The sequence below is a fragment of the Diabrotica virgifera genome, chromosome 7, assembly GCF_917563875.1.
Source record: "Diabrotica virgifera virgifera chromosome 7, PGI_DIABVI_V3a".
Classification (NCBI taxonomy): Eukaryota; Metazoa; Arthropoda; class Insecta; order Coleoptera; family Chrysomelidae; genus Diabrotica; species Diabrotica virgifera.
The window spans coordinates 209,542,339-209,566,920 of record NC_065449.1 but is presented as its reverse complement, the minus strand read 5'-3'; the positions used below and the strand labels follow the sequence as shown (position 1 = coordinate 209,566,920).

Here is a 24,582-nt window from a genome sequence, read left to right as displayed (position 1 = left end):
TTGTCCTAATGTACTGTAATGCGTATTTAATTCATTTGAAATTTCTAATTCTAAGTCTTAATTTGTTTTTATAATCGTTGTTCTACTAAGTTATTTGTGGGATCTTGCATTAGCTCATCTAATTAGCTCATACAATCTATGTAATAAACTATTCTAAATGGGAAATAAGCCACGATTTAACTGAAAAATGATTTTATTAACCTTTCGACATCTGATTTGGGTGTCGAAATGTTAATAAAATCATTTTTTTAGTTAAATTGTGGCTTATTTCCCATTTAGAATAGTTTATTACAAAAATGCTACAAAGAAATAACTTCAGAAAAACATTACAATCTATGTTTTCATGTACAGAATTTAAAAGACCCTCCGTCATCCACTCGTTTTTAAATGTTGTTCCTCTTATTTTAAATGTTATTTTTAGATAAATTCACACAAGACGTGACGGCCGCCCTACTCCAGTTTTCACCGAGTCGTTTACCCTATGAAACTGAATATAATTTCGTAGAATAAAAGGTATAGTTATATTATATGGAGCGAAATCAAATTATAGCGTTGTGGTTACTTTATTTTCGAAGAAAGAGAAATAAGAGGAACCGAATTCATTGGGTCCGTCCTATGAACGCAAAAAGATACGATTTATATATTTTTATATTCACACATATTGATGGAACACCCTCTATACTCAACGTTAATTGCAACTATGTAAAATAAAGTTTATTATAATATAGTTAGCAGTTTTAATTACTGTTGTTATCAGTAACATATAATTAATTTTGCTGTACTTACTGCTTACCAAATGTGTTTTTTTCTTTATCACCTAATTCGTCAAATTCACTGTTAAGTGCACGGCATACACCATTCCAAGCATTTCTCGTCAAGTTTCTCTCTTTATATATTTCTATTGTTTTGTCCCAAAGAACAGGTCTCGCTTCAATTAATGTTATATTGATATTTCACCATCAATCTGAGACATCATAATATAAAATATATGCACCTACTTCAAACAGCCACAAAGTGTAAATGAAAATAATGTACCAAACAACCAAAGATACCTTCGTGCGACTGAATGACAGTATCATATGAAAGGATGCATTAAGTCCCCTATGCTACTGGGTGCGTAAAGACGGCACGACTGCCGTCTGTTGTTGTAAGCGAACTCACCGAACTTTACAACCACCGTCTAGTGAGAAAGGCTCCATATGATTACATAAGCCACCATTGGAATGTCGTCGTGCGTTCTAACCCTCGCACGTTTAAATTCTTATAATGTGAAACAGCGCAAAGGGATCGATGTCGGTTGAATGTGTTCCTCGCGAAGTAGAACGAGTGTGTAGTGACGTACTTCGGACTTCGGTCAACTTTGACGAAGTAACTTCGCCGAGAGTGTGGTGCTCGCTTAATGCGGACACCACACTCTCGACGAAGTCGATCGAAGTTCAGCAAGTACGAGAGTGTAGACAGCCACCTTGTGCTACTTTGATGCGCCTCGGCCTACTTCCATTCTGAGGCGGTTTTTTCGATCGAGTCAAAGGGATCGATGTCGGTATCGCACCGCTTGAATGTGTTCCTCGCGAAGTAGAACGAGTGTTTAGTGACGTACTTCTGACTTCGGTCAACTTTGGCGAAGTAACTTCGCCGAGAGTGTGGTGCTCGCATTAAACAAATATACATGGCCACAAATAATTTATTTTATTTGTAATACGAACTAATAAATTATTCAAATATCATTTTTTAGCATACACTGGTCGACTTTCTGCAATTTATAGAAAACAAACTGCTCTAAGAACGGACGAGAGAGTCCGACTGATGGATGAAGTCATATCTGGTGTCCAAGTAATCAAGATGTACGCATGGGAAAAGCCTTTCAAACATTTGATCAAATTAGCGAGGAAAGCTGAACTGAAAATTGTAACAAAGTCGTCGTATGTAAGAGCTTTGTTTATGACCTTCAACTTATTTACTACCAGAGCTGCTTTATTCGCTACATTATTGACAATGGTATTGACTGACCAGCAGATCACAGCTACCAAGGCAGGTACTTTTAATTAATATTATAAATTTCTTCATTAATTATATTCTATATCAAAACTATGTCCATCACCATCATCCAGCCGCAAAAGTCCACCGTTGAACATATGTTTCTTCCTCGTGTTTCCAACCCCGTCTATATTGCGCCGCCCTCATCCAGTTTTTAGTCATCCTTCTTAAATCGTCAATCCACCTTTTAGGTTGTCGACCGACGCTTCTCTTGTCTTTCCTTGGCCTCCATTCCAATAACGTCTTGGTCCATCGCCCATCTGTCATTCTGGCTATGTGTCCTAGCCATCTCCATTTTAGTCTGGCTATCCTCTCGATGATGTCAGTCGCCTTGGTTCTTCTCCTGATGTCTTCGTTTGTTATTAGAGAGATATTTCAAATTTAACACAGCCTACGTTGCGCTATTTTGACAGAATTGACATTTCTCAGAAGTGCCATAAATACAGATATTGCTCAACATTTTGGTGGCGGTATTTTTACGGCTCGATTAAGATTAGTTGTTTGTCTAATTTGTATGCAATTTTGGATCAAGATTTAGTTAGCTCTGATTTTGGCCAAAGCTAATGATGAAGACATCTAGTTTATCATCTTGCATAACATTCTGGAAGATGAACATACACCTATTACATGCTAAAAATAAAAAATTTGATTTAAATGAAAGGAAGGTTTGAATTCTCTTCCAAATATCCAGAGCCTATTTTACTTCAAATCAGGCCCGAGGCACTACTAGTCCAGAAAGCCACTGCGCATCCGCTAGGAAAAATATTCTAATTCGGATTTTTTGCACAATCTTACTCAAAAAGAACTCCTTTTAACAAATTTGCATGTTGCCAGGACCAAAAGGTGGTCAAAAATTTTTTAAACGTTTTTTTTTTGTTTTTTTCCTAAAATTATTTTTTTTACATGGAAAAAAGTTTTTTTTAGGTTTTTTGGACCATTCCAAACAGAAAAGATCTGTAGTGACTTTTCTCTAAAAATGATAGTTTTTGACAAATAAGCGATTAAAAATTGAAAAATTGCGAAATCGGCCATTTTTAACCCTCAAAACTATGTCAAAAACTGAAAATTTGAATGTTGCCAAGGTAGGTAGATATTCTTTAAACATCGATTGATGAAATCCCGAAGAGTTTTTTGCAATACAATATTCAAAACTCCTTTGTTTTTTAATTGCTAATCAAGCGTGCGCGACACTATTTTCCACCGACAGTATGGTACAAATGAAATGAATAAATTCGTTATTTCGTAAACCGATGACTTTAAGGAAAAATCCCGAAACAGGTCGATTTTTATTTTTAAGTTATGATATTGTCGCATATATGGTATACTAGTGACGTCATCCATCTGGACGTGATGACGTAATCGATGATTTTTTAAATAAGAATAGGGGTCGTGTGCCAGCTCATTTGAAAGGTTCTTCCATTATCTATTCAGTAATATAAACATTTACATAATTATTTATACAGGGTGTCCAAAAAATTTTTATTAAATTAAGTTATTTGACAAAAAAGAAGTAGAAGGACACCCTGTATAAATAATTATGTAAAGGTTTACATTACTGAATAGAGAATTGAAGAACCTTTTAAATGAGCTACCACACGACCTCTATTCTTATTTAAAAAAATCATCGACTACGTCATCACGCCCCGACGGATGACGTCACTAGTATACCATATATGCCACAATATCATAACTTAAAAATAAAAATCGACCTCTTTCGGGATTTTTCCTTAAAGTCGCCGGTTTACGAAATAACGAATTTATTCCTGTCATTTGCACCATACTGTCGGTGGAAAATAGTGTCGCGCACGCTTGATTATCAATTAAAAAACAAAGGAGTTCTGAATATTGTATTGCAAAAAACTCTTTGGGATTTCATCAATCGATGTTTAAAGAATATCTACCTACCTTGGCAACATTGAAATTTTCAGTTTTTCACATAGTTTTTGAGGGTTAAAAATGGCCGATTTCGCAATTTTTCAATTTTTAATCGCTAATTTATCAAAAACTATAATTTTTAGAGAAAAGTCACTAAAGACCTTTTCTGTTTGGAATGATCCAAGAAACCTAAAAAAAACTTTTTTCCATGCAAAAAAGATAATTTTAGGAAAAAACAAAAAAAAACGTTTAAAAAATTTTTGACCACCTTTTGGTCCTGGCAACATGCCAAGTTAAAAGGAGTCCTTTTTGAGTAAGATTGTGCAAAAAATCCGAATCAGAATATTTTTCCTAGCGGATGCGCAGTGGCTTTCACTATACACAATTTTCGGGTCCCTAAATATAATTTAATAATATTAATAACTTTTTTAAATGTAATAATCATTTAATAGAAATATAGTTGCACAAGAAAATAAAATTTTTATTAACAATAAACAAAATTTAAATTTAAACAATTTAACATTGTTTGAGTTTAAGGGTATAGGCGCAAACTTTCGGCTTTAATATTATTTAAATGAAATTTTTTTTTAATTTAAACGCAGAATAAAAGAGTACGTTACTACCGAGGGCCGAGAGTCCTTGAAATCTTCGATAATGTTTATATTTTAATAAGTTACAGGGGTGAAAAAAAGGGAAAATTGAGTGAGATTTTTGAATACATATCGTATTCAAAAGAAACTTTTTATTTATTATAAGGGACATTCGGTCCTCGGTAATAATGTAATCTTTCATTTTGCGTCTAAATTTTTTAAAAATATTTATTAGTTTTTTGAGGATTCGAAAAAATGAATGCATTTAAAGAGCATTGAAGCCGAAAGTTTGCGCCTATCCACTTAATTATAACTCTTATGGTTATCATTTATCATTGCCTATTGGTAAAATGAAAAAATTTTGAAAATTTGTTTTGTTATTGTAATAAACATGTTTTGTTTGGTGATCTTTCCAGGCCCCATTCAAATATGGGCACGAGACAGGTGCCTCACGGGCCTAGCGGTAAAATAGGCCCTGCAAATATCGAGCATGAGAAACAAATGATCCTTGAGTGTTCTTAAAATGAAAAAAATTCCTGTTGTACACTTCATGTTTTCCTGAACTAACGTCCAATTTTCTGAATAAGTCAATTGATTTTGACCTAAAACTTATTTTAATAAACACAAATCGTCATCAGATGTATATCTGATTCGTTTGCTACTGTCTGAGGTACTCATTTTAGAAAATGATTACAAATAAACTTGGTTTAAATGAAAGAAAAACAACAAACATAACCTGAAAAGAAAATAGCGCAACGAATACCGCACAGCCGGCACAGCGTAACGGCTCCCCTAATAACGGCAGGCACTATTTTCAATAACGCAGCGTAAGCCAAATATCACATCTGCGCATGCTCTACTGTCAAAATAACGCGTGCAAAATACAGCAAGTGCAAAAGTTACTATGCAATATCTCTCTATTTTGTCTCGCAGAGTTATTCCTAACATGCACCGCTCTATTCTTCTCTGGGTGACTGTCAGTTTGGTAGCCGAGGCTTTTGTTAAGTTGATGTTTCTGCCCCGTATGTCAAGACTGGGAGGACGCACTGATCAAATACCTTTCTCTTTAGGCATAATGTAAGCAGCTCACTTTTAAAAGTTTCTCTCGGTTTTCCATATGCTGCCCACCCAAGACCGATTCTTCTCTTCAGTTCATGAGTCTGATTATCTCTGCCACTCAAATTATGATTATGCCGATCTCGAGACCGCAAGTGATCTCAAATGGACAATACTTTATGACTTCTTCTTCTTAAAGTTCCCTCTCCTATCGGAGGTTGGATATCATAATGGCTATGGTCACTTTGTTGGCTGCTGCTCTGAACAGTTGTAATGAACTACAGTTAAACCATTCTCTAAGGTTCCTCAGCCAGGAGATGCGTCTTCTTCCCATGCTTCTTCTTCCTTGGATCCTTCCTTGCATAATAATTCTCAGCAACTCGTATTTTTCTCCTCTGGTAATGTGACCCAAATATTCCAGTTTTCTAGTTTTTATACTCTTCATAATTTCTAATTCCTTATTTAAACGTCGTAGCACTTCAACATTGGTAATCCTTTGAACCCACTGAATTTTCAATATTATTCTCTAACACCACATTTCGAACGCTTCTATTCTTCCTATGTGTTGTCTCCTCAATGTCCAAGCTTCCATTCGGTATAGCAATATAGAAAATATGTAGCATCTTAGAGCCCTCAATCTGAGAGGCAACTGAAGGTCTTTGTTTGTAAGCAGTGTCTTCATTTTTATAAATGCTTGCCTTGCAGTTTCAATTCGGACTTTAATTTCCTTGCTTTTGTCATTTTTGTCATCGACTCAGGTTCCCAGATATTTGTATGTCTTTACTTTTTCTATTTGGGTTTGCTCTACCATTAACCTTTCATTTCCATGTTCTGTTTTTGAGACGATCATAAATTTAGTTTTTTTCTTCGTTTATTTTTAGTCCGTATCGAATGCAATAATCGTTAATTCTATTTAGCAATTCTTGTAGCGATTCCAGGGTGTCAACCATTATAACGGTGTCATCAGCGAATCTTATGTTATTTACTATTCTTCCGTTTATAGAGATTCCATCACTTAGCTCCGCTATTGCTTCCTGAAATAAGGCATCACTGTATAGGTTAAACAGTAGCGGCGACAGAACACAACCCTGTCTTACCCCTCTCTTTATATTAATATTCTCGTATTCTTGTCGTTCTATCTTTATATTGGCCTTTTGATTCCAATACAGATTTATGATAATTCGTAAATCTCGTCTGTCTATATCTCTGTTTTTCAATAATTCTATTGTTTTTCATGTCGGACCCTGTCGAACGCTTTTTCGAAGTCGATGAAACAGGAATAAATATCCAGGTTCATATCTAAGCATCTTTGAAAGAGGATATTAAACGCAAACAATGCCTCTCTTGTTCTAAGTCCTTTGCGGAACCCAAATTGGGTATCATTTGAGACTAGTCTCGAGAGTTTCTCCAGAGATTTTATCTCAAGTGCACAATTAACTTTAGATGCGTAATATGCCATCTTCTTTAAAGAAAACGTTAGGTAGGTGCTTCCAAGGTCCAAATTTGCTTGACCCAGGTAAAGGAATCGGAACGTTGACCCAAATTGCAGAAAAAGATAAGCGCCGCATTATTTGCGGCGTTGCCAATGGTAACAAATGTCTCATTCTCGCGGAAAAAAATATTTATTTGTAGATATTCACATTTGTTGAGACTTCGTGAACAAACTAGTTTTGGTATGTAAAAATAGATGATCTAGTGCGATGCCAAGATTAAATATTTTTTAATATCGTTTCGATATTTTGTTATTATACTGACCTAATAGTAGGGGAGGAAAGTATGTTAAATTTGCAGTTGTGAAGAGTATATCATAAAACCAAAAAAAGTCAAGTTACGTGTTCCATAAAGTGGGATACTTTCCATTTTTTAATTTAATTTTCCATTTCCAACAATCGTTTTTTCCGATTATAGCGCCATCTATTCATAACTCGAAATAATGTCTCGAATAAAAGTAACTTATTTTTACGTAAGGAATCCAAATCCGCAATAAATAATGGGAGCTCCTATTAAAGATTTTAAAGTAACCCCCCACCCCACCTCCTTGGGAGGTCGTGTTTGATGTCATTCGATAGATTTTTCAAAAATATTAAATACCTGTATTTTTCACGTAATACGTGTATTTCTGATGTTCATTTCGCGAAATATCGCGAGGTTCGTATTTAAACTTTTAAATTTACTCCCCACCCTTCTCCGTGAGGGGTCGTGTTTGATATCATTCGATAGATTTTTTAAAAATATTGGAATACGTATTTTTTTGTTTTTCGATCTGAAGCTCATTTCGCGAAATATTCGCTTTTTTGTGAAACTTTGTGACTCACCCATTTCCTTACGCCCCGCTTAACGAATTGTCCTGTATTAAGAGCCAATATATTGTGTAGGTACATTTAGTATCCCGAAATAACCAAAGTACGTGCCTCCTAGCGGCGGGATACGGGCAACAATACATTGGCTTATAGGGCAGTCCTTACAGTAGGGATCCTGGCCTATACAGAAAAATGCAGGCGGGTGTGGGGTAATACTGCACTTTGGTTGCATTGGTGGTGTATTGGCTAAACGTGCAGGGCAGGGTATGGTGCTGATAGAAAAGGCATTCAGGCATCAAATATCCAAAAATCTTTTCAGGCCATAATAATGAAAAGACCTTCTCCAAACGCAGTAAAAACTTATACTGAAATGATGGCATCTCCTGAGGTAAAATGTTCCGGAAGTAAAATGAGCCTCCGTTCGGATCTCCGGGTGAGGACTATCTCAGGGGGAACACCATTGCAGGTTAGAAAAATCAGGATAGGGTCTTGGAATCTTGGTAGTCTTACAGGTAAGAGTCTGGAGTTAGTGGATGCGCTCAAACGAAGAAGAGTTCAAATTGCTTGTATTCAAGAAACTAGGTGGAAAGGACAAAGGGCTAAAGAACTAGGTGAAGGATACAAATTGTGGTATGTAGGGAGTAGTAACACTAGAAATGGAGTTGGTATAATTGCTGATAGTGAAATGAAAGATAACGTAGTAGAAGTTGTAAGAACTAGTGATAGAATGATGTCAGTGAAATTTGTAATTGATAAAGAGGTATTGAATGTTGTTTGTGTGTATGCTCCCCAAACAGGTCTGGGTGAGAATGAAAGAAGAGCTTTCTATGATCAATTAGGAGACGTACTGAGTGATATTCCAGCAGAGGAGAAAGTTATAATAGGAGGTGATTTCAATGCACATGTGGGCCAAACCAAGACAGGATATGAAACAATACATGGGGGATTAGGCTTTGGAACTAGAAATGAAGCTGGAGATGACATGCTTGAATTAGCAACAGCATTGGATATGGCGATTGTTAACACATTCTTTAAAAAGAGAGAAACTCAACTTATTACCTACAAAAGTGGACAACATCAATCCCAAATAGACTACTTCATGATAAGGAAAGAAGACATACGTGAATGCAAGGTAATAGTGAGTGAGACAGTAAGCCAACAACATAAGCTGCTTGTTCTGGACATCGAAGTAAAAAGCGAAACTAAACAAAAATATCGGAGAGGACCACAAAAAATCAAATGGTGGCTGCTGAAAGATGAGAAAGAAGGTCTATTCAGGAGAAGAATAGTAGAAAAAATATGTTGGAACATGAAAGGAAGCCCTAATACAATTTGGAGAAAAATGGCCAGTAGTATTAGAGAGACTGCTATTGAAATACTTGGGAAAACGTCAGGAAAAAAGTTTGAGGATAAAGAGACTTGGTGGTGGTCAAACGAAGTACAAGGAAAAATAAAAGAGAAGAGAAAATTATATAAAAAGTGGCAAGAAACCAGATCCGACACAGATCTTCAAAACTATATGGTGGCGAAAAAGGAAGCGAAAGTAGCAGTAGCAAAAGCCAAAGCAGAAGCGTATTCAAACCTATATGATCAACTTGATACCAGGGAAGGCGAAACGAAGATATATAAAATAGCCAAACAGAGAGCAAGGAAAGCAAAAGATTTTAATCAGATTAGATGTATCCGAGATGAAAATAATAAAATACTAGTTCACGAAAGGGAAGTCAAAAAGAGATGGAGAAAGTACTTTGACAGCTTACTAAATGAAGAATTTGACAGACAGCCTGTAGAGTCAACGGAGACAGTAGCAGCAATGGTCACCAAAATAACAAACGAGGAAGTGGCTCAAGCGCTTCAAAAAATAAAGAAAGGAAAAGCGGTAGGACCAGATGATATTCCTGGGGAAGTATGGAGAGCATTGGGAGAGACAGGAACAAGGTGGCTAGCAGGTCTATTTAATAGAATTATGGAAGTCGGACAAATGCCAGACGAATGGAGAAGCAGTATACTGGTACCTGTTTACAAAAACAAGGGAGATATACAACAATGTACAAACTACAGGGCTATAAAACTGCTTAGCCACACCATGAAAATATGGGAAAGAGTAATTGACAGACGGATACGTGAAGAGACCGAAATATCCGAGAATCAATTTGGCTTTATGCAGGGTAGATCAACAACAGATGCAATTTTCATTATAAGGCAGTTGATGGAAAAATACAGGAGTAAAGAAACAAACGCTCATATGGTATTCATTGATCTTGAGAAAGCATATGATAGAGTTCCTCGAGAGATTCTGTGGTGGGCACTCAATAAGAAAGGAGTCCCTGGTGAATATGTAAAGATTGTGAGGGATATGTATGAGGGAGTAACGACTAGTGTTAGGACAGGTGTGGGAGAGACTGATAAATTTCATGTGAAAGTAGGATTGCACCAAGGCTCTGTGCTTAGTCCGTATTTATTCTCATTAGTTTTGGACCAGATAACAGCGAAACTACAGGGTAACATTCCATGGTGCTTAATGTATGCTGATGATGTCGTGTTAGTAGGAAATAGTGAAAGAGACTTAGAACAAAAACTGGAACAGTGGAGACAAGCTCTGGAGGAAAAAGGTTTAAAACTTAGTAGGACAAAAACAGAGTATTTGGAATGTTCATTTAAAGATGGAGCTACTACAAATAAAATGGTATCTTTGGATGGTGAAATGATTGTGAAAAGCAATAGTTTTAAGTACCTAGGATCGGTATTACAGAGTAATGGAGAAATAGATGGAGATGCATGCAGTAGAATTAGGGCTGGATGGATGAAGTGGAAAGAAGCGAGTGGTGTGTTGTGTGACAGAAAAATTCCAATGAAGCTGAAGGGAAAATTCTATAAAACAGCCATAAGACCGGCTATGATGTACGGGACTGAATGTTGGGCAGTGAAAAAGAAAGAGGAACAACGAATGCATGTGGCGGAAATGAGAATGCTTAGATGGATGAGTGGAGTGACAAAGAAGGATAAAATTAGAAATGAGTATATTAGGGGAAGTCTAGGTGTGGCACCAATTGATGCCAAAATGAGAGAGCATAGGTTAAGATGGTTCGGTCATGTTCAACGTCGAGACGTTAATCACCCAATACGAAGAATAGCTGAAGTGCAGATTCCTGGAAGGAGTAGGAGAGGAAGACCAAAGAAGACCTGGGGGGAGGCGATAAGGCAGGACATGTTGGTAAAGGGGATTAACATTGATATGACCCAAGACAGAATTGTGTGGAGAAATGCAATTAGGGAAGCCGACCCCGCATAGGGATAAGGCAAAGAGAATGATGATGATATTGTATAGGTACATTTACAGGGTACAAGGTTTCTTCGCATGTGATAATCTGACGCGCTCGAGTAACTGCCAAAATCTCCGCTTGGGCTCCCCTACCATGATAATCGTAACAAAAAAGTCACTATTTTTTATTGTTCTAGGTATTCGTCTTCATGTCCTACTTCAACATACTTTCCCAAACGATGTCTGCCATGTTTGTTAGAGGTATAGCGGAAATTGCAGAACTAATAGTAGCAATCAAAAGAGTCCAGGAATTCATGTTAAATGAGGAATTCCGTCCAGTGGTAAAATACCAAAACAATAACGACAAAATATTCTTCAACAAAACTCTTATTAACTTAAAAGACTTGACCGTCAAATGGAATTTAGCCACCAAAGATGACGCTCTAAAAAAAATAAATTTGGCTGTTAATGAGGGGAAGTTGATTGGTATCATTGGAACAGTCGGAAGCGGAAAAAGTTCGCTGTTACAGGTAATTTCTTTGCTGAATTTTCTGTAAATACACACATCAAACTAATCTAGGGGAAACAAAAACAAAGTGCGAGATTACGGAAGGATTTCCAATAATTTATTTCAACAATTAAAAAAAAAAAGTTATAACAAGTGTCCCGAATATAAAATGAACACATTTGCTTAGAATTATCGCAATAGCTCTTAATAAAATTAAAAGAGAACTCATATGGTAACAAAAAAATAGAAAACTAATTTGTTGCCCCTCACCTCCCAACAAAAGTAGTATTTAGGTTAAGTTAGTATAGTGTATAACCTCCACGGTTGTTGATTACTGACCTTGACCTACATCTGTTAGGCAAACTCATGATCATATTTATGGTCAATGTCTTGCTGCGGTATTCTGTTCCACTCTACTGAAAGGCTCTCAAACAGCTGCTGTCTTGTATTGAACGTAATATTTTGTTGTAAAATGCGTCTGTCCAATATGTCCCATACATGATCAATTGGGTTTAAATCTGGCGATTGTGCAGGCCATGGTAAAACCTCAATTTCATTATCTTCGAGGAATGTTCGCACGACTCTGGCAGTATGCGGACGCCAATTGTCGTGCGTGCAATAACATCGCGGTAGTCTGTTGCATTTAGAAACCGTTCCAGATAAACGAAATTGGTTCTTCCACCCAGAGTGATACCCCCCACCCCATACCCATAGACGTATATATTAACATAGACTAAGCCTACCCTCCGCGTTTCCTGACAACAATATCTCTATCCATTACGAATGTAATCGACATTTAGTATTGCTCACTTTAAAGGTCTTTTCAAGCACTACAAAAGTTATTAGTATCAATATACACCTAAAATCGACAGTTTCTCTATTATTTCAAGTTAAATACACCTATTTGAGCATGCAGCAAAAAACCAAACTCTTCTTACCTACAGTATCCCTCTTTGTATTTTAACTAGAAGATCTATGAAGGAACGAATCTCTTTGTTTTTTTATAACCTATAGAAATATTTTTTATAGATTTTTTGTTAGATGCATAGTTTTTAAGGTATTCGCAAAGATCCGTCCGTAAAGGTGTCATTTTTCAATGAAAATGGCTAATTTTCAACCACGAATAACTCAAAAAGTATTGAGTTTTCAAAAAATAATTATAGCACAGTTTTTGCTTAAAATTAGGTTCTCTAGCCTCTTCCGGGGCTATTTTAACCAAAACATTTCCCCCCCCCCCCTGAAAAGGGGTGGGAACCACCCCACAAGATAAAAGCGCACATCGGCATAGGGTCGACTTTGTTTCTTGAGCTATTCCCTACTTACTATGAAAATATCAAGTAAATCGATGTAGTAGGATGGAATTCGGAGCCAAATACCCTCATTGACTGCCCTATTTATATCACGGCTACGAAAACACACTTCACCAGTCGTTACTGTCTTTGTATAGTACCCAAATTAGTATTTATAGTAATATTATTGTCCTTATATACTTCAAAACTCAACAAATATTAAACACATAAACGGTATAAACGGAAAATTCCACAAAAATATACGGAAAACAACCACAAGCAACTGTCAAAGTTGACTTTGCCGTACGAGTGACGTAGGCATTCCCCCTCTCGCTTCCGCCCACATAGTTACGAGACAACCTACCACCTATCTATGAACCTTGACTATGCCCATACCATTATAATGCCGCCTTGCTGTGTATGAACTTCCTGCACGATGGCCAATCGTTCAGCATTGCCAAATCGTCTCCTAATTCTTGTCTGTCTTGTATCTGGTGCAAATATACATCGGGATTGATCTGTGAACAAAGTGGAGGCCCACTCACGTCTAACCCAGTTTGCGTGTTCTTGTGCTCACTGAGGTCGATGAGCGCAATTTCCTCTGGATAGCACAGGCACCATCACAGTCTTCGAGCATTTAACCCTACTTCATGCAGTCTATTTCTAATGGTTTGGCCACTTACAAATACCTGATGGGTCTCTTGCAGTCTTATTTGTAATTGCGATGCAGTTACAGTTCGATCTCGCAAAGCCTGCAACCTAATAAAACGGTCTTCAATCTGGTTGGTTATCCTTATACTCTTTATAACGTTCAGCAATATCACCAGTTTCTTGAAACCGTAACTACAAACGACTAATGACATTATGTTCATATGACCTCAGCAACGTCTCTTTGACTTCTGCTAGTGTGAAGCATCCCGATAGTACGCCACTGCGTTTCGCGATTTAAATTATGTCTCGTCGTTATTGGCAATTACAAAACTAAATAAAAATCCAAATATTATACATTGAAAATCAAGTATGCACTAATAAAGAAATATTACTTTTTATCTTATAGACAAAAACCCATATTAAAGTTTTGTTAATTTTTTTGTAGCCATTCTTATCAGCATTACAGTCAAAGTTGGTACAATAATCGACACAACAACAAAAGAAGATTAAAAACATAAATTTATTTTTGTATCTGCAGCTAACATTGATTTAAAGCTATTAATATAGGTGTCCCCTAAGTTATTTTGATGTGTGTATTAATCTCTACATTTCTTTACCGGATTATACAGGGTGTTTCAAAAAAGGTAACACCCTCTCTAGGACAGGTGGAAAACTGAACAATAATTGGGGTTTGCTGAGTAAAAAATTGTTGTAACGCCATCCATTTTGTAACGCCAAGATAAAGGGCGGTAAAGAAAAAAGTTTTACTATTTACTAATTATTATTAATTCATTAACGCGAGTGATTGTCTTCAACGATCATCATTTAAGTCTCTACTCAAAGTACCCCGGGTCAACATCCATAGTGTAAGTCTCATCAATAAACTCTGCTAGTATTATTTGGTGTTTCCATCACAACTTAAAGACCATCTACACTGAGCCAACGAAGGGATATTGTTCATAATAATAATTAATTCATTAACGCGAGTGATTGTCTTCAACGCTCATCATTTAAGTCTCTACTCAAAGTACCCCGGGTCAACATCCATAGTGTAAGTCTCATCAATAAACTCTGCTACTATTATTCGGTGTTTCCATCACAACTTAAAGACCATCTACACTGAGCCAACGAAGGGATATTGTTCATGGTAACAATATCCCTTCTGGCATATTGCCAGAAACTGCTGGCAACATTTTATACCTGATAATGAAATTTTATATCTGACTCGTCAAGTTCGTACCGAGTATTCAACATAACTAGGAAACTTTTCTGCATAACGCGTAAAAGCTGCACTAGAGTTTCAATTAATTAAATTTAAATTAAATCTAAATTTAAATTTTAATTAAATTGCTTCAATTAATTTCAAAGGAAAAAGTAGAAGGAAAACGTGGACCAGGAAGAAAGGCTAAGGATTTGCTGGCTGAAAAATCTACGTACGTGGTTCAACACAACAACCACAAATCTTTTCAGAGCAGCAGTAAGCAAAGTACATATTGACATGGTGGTCGCCAACATATGAAAGGAATAGGCACCACAAGAAGAAGATTGCGTAATAAAATTGAGTTTGATGTTAAATGGAGTAATTGTTGCATACAATGAGTCACGGCGTTAAACGGGACCATTCCTAACCAAAGCGTTGGACGTTAGATGTCGAAACCATAGATATAACACGAATAAACGAATATATTCGCGGTGTGCAAGTACTTGGAGGGGATAGGAGAAACGATCGTGCGCGAACAGCGGAGAAATCTTGCAACTTTCTTAAATAATTCATTGTCAATTGAAATTGTCTAATTGACGTATATTTCATACCTACTGTCATTGAAGAAGAAAAATTATATTTTGCTCCACAATATTGATATGATATGCAATTATTATATAAAAGTAAATTAATTTATTGTATTTTGCTTGCAGTACTGCATTTTAATAATTAATTTTATTTACTACATACAATTGTTTACCTTTTAATAACATAACCTTAATATTAATTTTTCTTCTTATAATTTGTTTTTTACTATGGCCTTGACAATTATCTAGCAACCAGATTAATATAATTGGCCAATATAATTAAAAGTGCTAAAAATGTTGCTGAGCTATGAAACCAGGTGTCGCTTTTCCGAACTTGCACGGTCCCAATAAGGTAAGGTATGGGCCGCTCTGTGCATCGAGGTGTAACGCAGATATCAAGGACGTCATTGGTCAATATTCACTGAGTGGTCTAGCCATCTTTGTCTTTCATATGAGCGCGATCGCTTAGTAAAAAGAAATAGATAGACTACCGATCGACTGCCTGTGCGTTACGCTATTTTGCTTAGTATGCCTTGTCTATCATTATTATGTCTATGGTCGAAACTCCGTTGTATAGGTTTATTTATGTGTATTTTTTTGTTTTAGACGATTTTAGGAGAGCTCGAGGTGATCTATGGCAGTATTGAAGTTAACGGCACCGTCTCTTACGCCTCCCAAGAAGCATGGGTATTTGCAGCTACCATCCGACAGAACATAGTTTTTGGTGGCAAATACGACAAACACCGATACAATCAAGTGGTCAAAGCGTGTGCCCTAGAAAAGGATTTTAAACAATTTGAAAACGGAGACCTCACCATCGTAGGAGAACGGGGGGCGTCTTTGAGCGGAGGGCAAAAGGCTAGGATCAATTTGGCAAGGGCGTTGTACCGGGAGGCTGATATATATTTGTTAGATGATCCTTTATCTGCTGTGGATATTCATGTTTCAAAGCATCTTTATGATGAATGTATAAATGGGTATTTAGCTCATAAAACTAGAGTATTGGTTACCCACCAAGTTCATCACTTAAAAGATGCTGATCATATTGTTATTTTGAATAACGTAAGTGAATATTTTTTTATACAATATGTCTGTTATATTTTGAATTTTTATAATTATTATCTTACCATTTTCCTATTCACTCATCAAAAGAAATTTCTTCACAAGGTTTTTTGTGGCTGGGTATTTATTATTTCCTCTGTTCGATATCTGTAGTTAACTCTAAGAAGCAGAGGTGTAACCAGGATGATCCTAAGGGGGGGTTACATCTACTTGAAGGTCTCTGGGGGGTATGGAATAATAATGGTGTTAAGCGTATAGAACTCAAAGTACATCCAAAAGGAGAGTGGGGTTATAACCCCCAAAACCACCCCTGGTTACGCCTATGCTAAGAAGATACCTGATTTAGTTGATGGTTTGTCTAACAGCTTCATAACTTCCCTCCTGTTCTAAACCATCCACCTTCTCTTCTACTATACTTTTCATGATCTTGTTTTGTTGTGAGATGTGACCAAAGTACATCATTTTATTTTTTGGAGAATAATTTCTTCTCTTCTACCATATTTTTCATGATGTTTTTTTGTTGTGAGATGTGGCCAAAGTAGGTACATCATTTTATTTTTAGGGAACTATAGAAAATGAAGGCAGTTTTGAAGAGCTTTCAGTTAGTGATAATTTATATGCCAAATTGCTGACTTCCGAAGTTGAACTTACAGATGAAGAAAAACAGAAACAGACGGACACAGCTAAAATTAGCAGAAAAATATCAATCAGGGTAAATATATATTTGTTTAATTAAAAGAATTGTTCTTTGCTATGGAAAAGATTATGAAATGCTTAGAACCAAGATATATATTATTTGTCGTTTGGTGGGAACACAAGTTTTTAAATACCTAGTAAGGTATTACACACCTTTTTGACCAGGAGTGTATTACAGATTTTACCATTAAGACGTTTTGTTTTTTATTAGCAAATACTTATTTCTGGTTTGTTTTCCTTTTTATAGAGGTCGCGAACGTCGTTAGTCAGCGCCGCTAGTGAGCTTAGTCTCACCGATGCTATTATAAAAGAAGCTACTGGAAGTGATGATGAAGAAGAACCAGAAATAAGACTGAAAGACTTACAGGAAGAATCCTCGAAGGGTAAAGTGAAAGAATCACTGTTCTGGAGTTATTTAATCCACGGAGGTAATATATTTTTCGTGGCTTTCGTTCTTCTGTTGTATATCCTTTCGCAAGTGGCAGCCAGTGGTGTGGACTATTTTGTCAGCATGTGGGTAAGTATTTGTTAAGAATACCCTTTGTAAAGAATGGTAATCATATAAATTATTATAACCCCCGTTAAGATAGACAAAATGCCATCACTCCTAGAATACGATCTTTTTTCATTTTTTTACGTTCTATGTGAAAAAATAAGACTCAGTGCTCAGTGTAATTTTAACCCTCTACCCACTTCCCCTACCCCTACCAACAAAAACGATTTTTTTTAAGACGAAGTAGTTTTCAATCCTAATAGTAAATTATTAATATTGAAAATATTAAAAATATTACTAAAACTTATTGGTACACTTTCCTGGTGACACCTCCAAGACTTCTACAATTTGCAAGTCAAATGGATGCTGCAGTGAAGACGAGAGGGAAGGAATTCTACACTATGCAATTCACATCCCTCGTCTGCAGCTGGTAAAGTTCCAACGGAAAAATGCACCTAGTTACTCTACGGAGTAATACGACTATAAAATAAAAATGTATACCATTTTTATTCAGTTGCAATGCGAAGGCAAAACAATCTTACTTTTTAATTAGAATACGGAGTGCAGTCCAGTCCCTTGAATCGCGATTTTCGGCTCTTATTGGAGCCTTCATCGGAAGGAACGTAGGCACTGTTCTCCATGGAGAATTTTTTTTTGCGAAAAAAAGCGTAGGTATATTTTTTGGACAAATGGCTGCAGTCTTGTTTTGTATTTTGTGTATTATCAAAAACTATATTTCTATTTTCCGTAAGGTTTTTCCCTTAACATATCAAAAAACCGGTTTTTAGGGGTTTTGGTGATTTTTCCCATGTTATAGACTTCAAAATAGATCAAATCAAGGTTTTTTATAATTGAATCCTTTAGGATTTTATACCCCCCCCCCCCAAAAAAACGTTGGGTGTTTTGAGGGGGGGGTAAATAAACTATAAAAAACCTTTATTTAATCTATTTTGAAGTCTATAAAATGGGGAAAACCACACAAAACATCTAAATAAGTGGCAAACCTTACGGAAAAATCTGGAAAAAATTAAAAACAAAAAAGGTTTTGAAAAAATTCCCAAAATAAAAAAAAGACCTGTAGCCATCTTAAAAAAAAGTTGTGCGCTTTTTAGGAAACAAACTGCATTTTAATCTCCGGGTCTATAAAAAATAGACATGTTGTGTAAAGGCCTGAACTATGCCTGTGAATTTTTTGAAACTTTTAAGTTGATTGCATATCACCCAAAAAAAAAACGAAAAAATGTTTAAAACATAGCTTTTGGTAGGGTTTAAACGCGTTTTGTCCAATTTTGGAATGTCTTCAAAGAACTCAGTTCCATCAAATTATATAATATAACCTATAAAAAATCTAGATTTGATCTATTTTGAAGTTAATAAAATGGGAAAAATCCCCAAAACACCCTAAATAACTATTTTTTCTGGTTTTTGAAGTTGGAGCCCCTTAAAAAATCTGGAAAAATTAGAAATAATAGTTTTTGATAAAATAGGTACACAAAATAAAAAAAAAAGTTAGACTTGCATTAAAAAAAACTTTCGAGAAAAAAAAATGCGTGTTGATGTTATGTACCGGGTGTCCCAATAAGAAAGTCTCTCGGCCATATTATCTCAGGAACCGTTTATAGTACAGCTTTGAGAAAAAAAATTTTTAACAAAAGTTGCCTCGGGAAAACTTTGGAAATTATTTTCATAATTGTGGGTCTACCACTAGAGGGCGTAATTGAATATTCAAAATTAAAAAATCTAAATTTTACAAAATTTTCGTAATGAAGGGGCACTGGAAATCCGAGCGTCGTATTCTTCATAAAATTCTGCGCATATTTGATTTCACAAGTTTAAGTCTACCTTTGCAAATAAGAGGTAGGGGTGAGTGGGAACCTTGTTATAAAAAAAATGGCTGTTAGTCCGGTTCTGCTAAATCGAATTTTGCAAACTTTATCTTGTTGAAAATTTTTTGCTCAATTAGAAATCCAATGAAATCAATTAATTTGTGGTCATCTGATTGAATACAACCAATAAAACCAACATTATACTGAAAACAGATCCCATGGGCTGTTTTCACTCAATCATGTAGCTATGGATACCTACATTTCGTTTCATTTCGATTTTGACATTTCAAATATTCAATATTTCAAAATGTCACGATTTGGTTGTAATACTGATGAGAATATTAATGAAATTACCGAATCAAATATACCAAAGAATACTGTTTACAGTAAAAAATTTGTATGGAAAGCGTTTATGGACTTTTGCAATGATAGAAAATATGAATTAGATGGAAATCGGACGGTGGAAGAATTGTTAATTGCACATTTAAATAAATTGTTTCTGCTCTGTATTTTTTTTCATAACCAGCAAAAAATTTTCTATCCGAATAACCCTCGAACATTGATAAATGCTCAAAAAATTTTTAACAACTTTCTCAAGCTTGTTGCTTACAGGCAACAGACCTCTGCCTACGGCGTCGGTCTGTTTCCAAGCAACAAGCTTTCGAAATCTGTTATAAAATTTTTTCGAACAATTATTAATGTCCTTGGGTTATTACTACTGAAAACAGATCTTTTTCGTCAATGTAAGAGTTATAATTTCGAACCGGTCTAATAAGTAATGTGCCAGCTAGAAGGCGTTATTTAATTTTTATCAGAAATCTAGTTTTCTTTGGAATATATTAAATACAAGTATACATTTTTAATTCTGTATTAAAAAATAAGATTAAATTAGCAATAGAATAGCGAAAGCCGCATGTCGATACCTTTTTTATATCTCAAGATATCTTAAAAAACGTGTAAATTTTAAACATAACTATTACTGTCACCGGTAAACTAAGTTAAGGAAAAGTAGTGTGCTATGGAAAAAACAAAGAAACATTTTCCAGATGTTAACTTATATAAATATAATTAATTAAAACAACAATAAGAAAAACAACACTATAAAATATAACAAAGAACTAAACACAACTACTTAGTGACGACCTAAATGTTCAAATTGTTGCCCATTATTTTCGATGCAAGCATTTACTACACTAGTCTAGAAAACATGATCCAGAGAATACGAAACGCCATTCAAAGCATTTCGAGATCAGAAATTGGAACTGCTGTTCAATCTACTCTTGAAAAAGAAAAAGAGTAAATGCTTGCATCTAAAATGATTGCTTGCAACAATTTGAACATTTAGGTCGTCACTAAATAGTTGTTTTTATTTGTTTGTTATATTTTATAGTGTTGTTTGTCTTATTGTTGCTTTAATTAATAAGGCTTTTCAACGCTTCTCATTTTTTTCGAGCCTGTCATAATGTCGTATAATTCGTGTATAATATTAATATACGACATATCACAGAGGCTCGAAACAAATGAAAAGCGTTGAAAAGCCCTATTATATACGTTGACATCTGGAAAATGTTTCTTTGTTATTTCCATAGCCCACTACTTTTCCTTAACTTTATTTACCGGTGACAGTAACATTTACGTTTTTAAATATACACGTTTCGTAAGATATCTTGAGATGTAAAAAAGTTATCGACATGCGGTTTTCGCTATTCTGTTGCTAATTTGGTCTAATTTTGTAGTATAGGATTAAAAATGCATACTTGTATTTAATATTTTCCAAAGAACACTAGATTTCTGAAAAAAAAAATTAAACGCCTTCTAACTGGCATATTACTTAGTAAGCTGGTTCCAATTTATAACTCTTACATTGACGAAAAAGAGCTATTTTCAAGACCAAGTTTGCAAAATCCGATTTAGCAGAAGCGGACTTCTAGCCATTTTTTCATAAAAAGGTTCCCACTCATCCCCACCTCTTATTTGCAAAGGTAGATTTAGGGCCGGTACTTTATGTCTCCGTTAACAGCCGGTTAGTTAACGGAGGTTTAATCGGGACCTCTTTAGGTCTCTTGCGTTGTAATAAATGCAATTATAATGCTTGTTATACTTATTTATAATTATAATAATACTTGTAATTGCATTTAATACAACACAAGAGACCTAAAGAGGTCCCGATTAAACCTCCGTTAACTAACCGGCTGTTAACGGAGACATAAAGTACCGGCCCTTAAACTTGTGAAATCAAATATGCACACAATTTTATGTAGAATACGATGATTGGATTTCCAGTGCCCTTTCATTAGGCAAATTTTGTCAAATTTAGATTTTTAAATTTTTGATATTCAATTACGCCCTCTAGCGGTGAACCTACAATTATGAAAATATTTCCAGGCTTTTCCCGAGACAACTTTTGTTATAATTTTTTTTCCTCAAAGCTGTACTATAAACGGTTCCTGAGATATGGCCGAGAGCCATTCTAATTGGGACACCCGGTACACTCAACCTACGGGTCTACAAAAAATGATATTTTTGCAGAGGGGGTGACGGATTAAGTTTCAGTCATTTCTGGCAATGAGGGCATTTTAACTGTGTTAACGGGGTTACCCGTTTATTTTTTATTTTATTAAAACATTTTATGTATTTTTTATTGTGTTCTGTAACTAAATAGTTTAATTATTTCAATGAATAACTTCATGTATATTTTCTAGGTAAATATAGAAGAATTTAGAAACCAAACGTTATCTAGAACAAGTGCAAACAAAACAGAAGAAGTCAGTATTAGGTCTACCGTAGAATGGTCAACCGAAACATGTATTTACATATACGCTGGAGGATTAATAGCTCTATTCGTGATAGCATTCGCTAGATCGATGCTATTTTACAAGCTAGCCATGTGGAGTTCTCAAAAATTACATGACGTCATGTTCCATAGTGTCATCGCAGCTACTATGAGATTTTTCGATACGAATCCCAGTGGAAGAATTTTAAATAGGTTCTCGAAAGATATAGGAGCCATCGATGAATGGTTGCCCAAAGCTATCTTAGATGCTTCGCAGGTATATCTTCATTAAATCCAAATATAAAGCCGGAATTATGTTAGGACGGGGCGTGTACGACACGGGCCGTGGAAGAATCTTCAACGTGGCCCGCAAGAGAGCCGTGGCGTCCACGTCCCGTCCTTAGATAAATCAGCCTTTCATTTAAAAATGTTACATTTAAAAAATTGAAATTTGCAAATAAATGCACGCTCTAGAGCAGAGATTCCCAAACTTTTTCCTTTCGTTGTTATGTTTTCCCCTTGTTATGTTTTTCAATTTTAAATCGACCCTCTGCTATTCGCTTTGAAAGATTTAAGTTTCTAACATTTCTAAATTTACATATAAACACTTAATGGGAGGGATAAATTTGATGGTTTACTAATAAATTATTAATATTTGGCATTAATAATTAATATTTGGCATTAATAATTAATAGATATAAGTTAGATATAATCTCAAATCTCCTCGGTTAATGATGTCCAGTTTGTTTCTTTTCTGCTGTTAGATTTATACTTAATTGCGCTGAAACCCCTTTCTACGTATGTACTATAATGAAAAAGCAATTAAAACTTTCTCGCACTATTTCATAATACGGAATAAGTAACAGGTACAGTCGGAAAAATGAAAGAATACCCATGAACGATCACATCAATCACTTATTTTGTATTTGCTGTCTTTTTCTATAAATAGCAAACGTTTGTTATAGAAAAAAATAGCAAATACAAAATAAGTGATTGATGTGATCGTTTATGGGTATTCTTTAATTTTTCCGACTGTATGTCTTTTTGAAGCCAAAATTGTTGATATCCCTTTCTAAACTCTACCTTAAGTTCTGCATTGGTGCTTATTCCAATCAATTCCTCTAAATATAACATAATATGTTTCTTCAATGTCACCAAATCAATTGATAATCCATTACGGTATTACTAGCGTCAGAATATTATCAAATCTGGTTTCAAAATCTGAATAGACGGCATTCAAATGTTGGACATAGATTGAAACGTTTTCCTGGCAGATTACCTGGGACAATTTGGAGAATTGAGAAAAGTCCTCAATGTTTTGCTTCATCAGTTTACTTCTGGCAAGAAACGCCGAAATGATCGACTTTTTTTAATTTAAACTGTCACCTTGCAACTGCAAGTTCACCATACGTTTAGCAAACAAACCTGTCAAATATGCAATGTCTGATTTTATCTTTAATAAATTTTCTCTCAAATTTTCATCTTTACTAATAGGTCTGGATCACGCGTATGAAAAAAAAAGTTGATTAATAGCAAGCTGAAAATTTGTTAATAGCTTAAGGGTGTCTAGTCGGATAAACTTTGATATGTGGGAACACTGGAACAGGGGCAGTTTTAATTGTGGAACAGGTTAAAAATTTGGAACGGTCAGACCACGAAAACGGCACATGTATTTTGTCCGACAGAATAGACTTAAACTCTCCGAACAGAGATTAAACACCCATGCAAAAATCAGACTGCTATTTATCACCTGTCATAATTCCTGTCATTTGACATATTCTACATGTTTCACTCATTAAAACGCCCATTTGATGATAAATAGCAGTCTGATTTTTGCATGAGAATTTAATCTCTGTTCGGAGAGTTTAAGTCTGTTCTGTCCGACAAAATACATATTATAAGGGGATGAGGGTTTAGGGTGTGAGAGTTAGGATATATTATAGGGGTTTTGCTCGTACTCGAACTTCAGCTGTAAATAATGGGAAGCACCTTGCACATCGGGGTTGAATAATAATAAGCACAAACTTTACTGTGAGCGGTATAATTACCGAAAGAAATAGAAACAAACTACATTATTAAAACTAATAGTTCAAATGGCTTGGAGTACAATCAGGCACTCTTGAAGCAGTCTCCGCCATGTCCGCTGTCAGCCGTCGGGAGAACCTCTGTCACTTGGTCGGCAGGGTTGCCAAGTATAATTCTTGTTACATCCTCCCCCTTTGGATCAGACGTAGAGTATGGCTGATACAAAACGGAATAACTGGTTATTAGCGAGGGCTTGGAACAGACCTCGGGTATCATACATGAGCATCTTGATAGCGCTTAGGAGGGCGCTTGGAACGTCTGGGTCTCTGTATGGAACAATCAATCTGCGTA

At 35.6% G+C, this 24,582-nt stretch overlaps 1 protein-coding gene across 1 annotated transcript in view; it reads left to right on the top strand.

The window, feature by feature from the left end:
• Window positions 1–24,582, top strand: part of LOC114329884 (ATP-binding cassette sub-family C member 4) — a 351,864-nt gene that overhangs the window by 281,867 nt on the left and 45,415 nt on the right. The window contains exons 7-12 of the mRNA XM_050655875.1: window positions 1,736–2,031; window positions 11,318–11,650; window positions 15,963–16,418; window positions 16,981–17,130; window positions 17,362–17,631; window positions 22,136–22,483. Coding sequence (XP_050511832.1) covers window positions 1,736–2,031; window positions 11,318–11,650; window positions 15,963–16,418; window positions 16,981–17,130; window positions 17,362–17,631; window positions 22,136–22,483 — 1,853 coding nt within the window. The remainder of the gene's footprint in view (window positions 1–1,735; window positions 2,032–11,317; window positions 11,651–15,962; window positions 16,419–16,980; window positions 17,131–17,361; window positions 17,632–22,135; window positions 22,484–24,582) is intronic.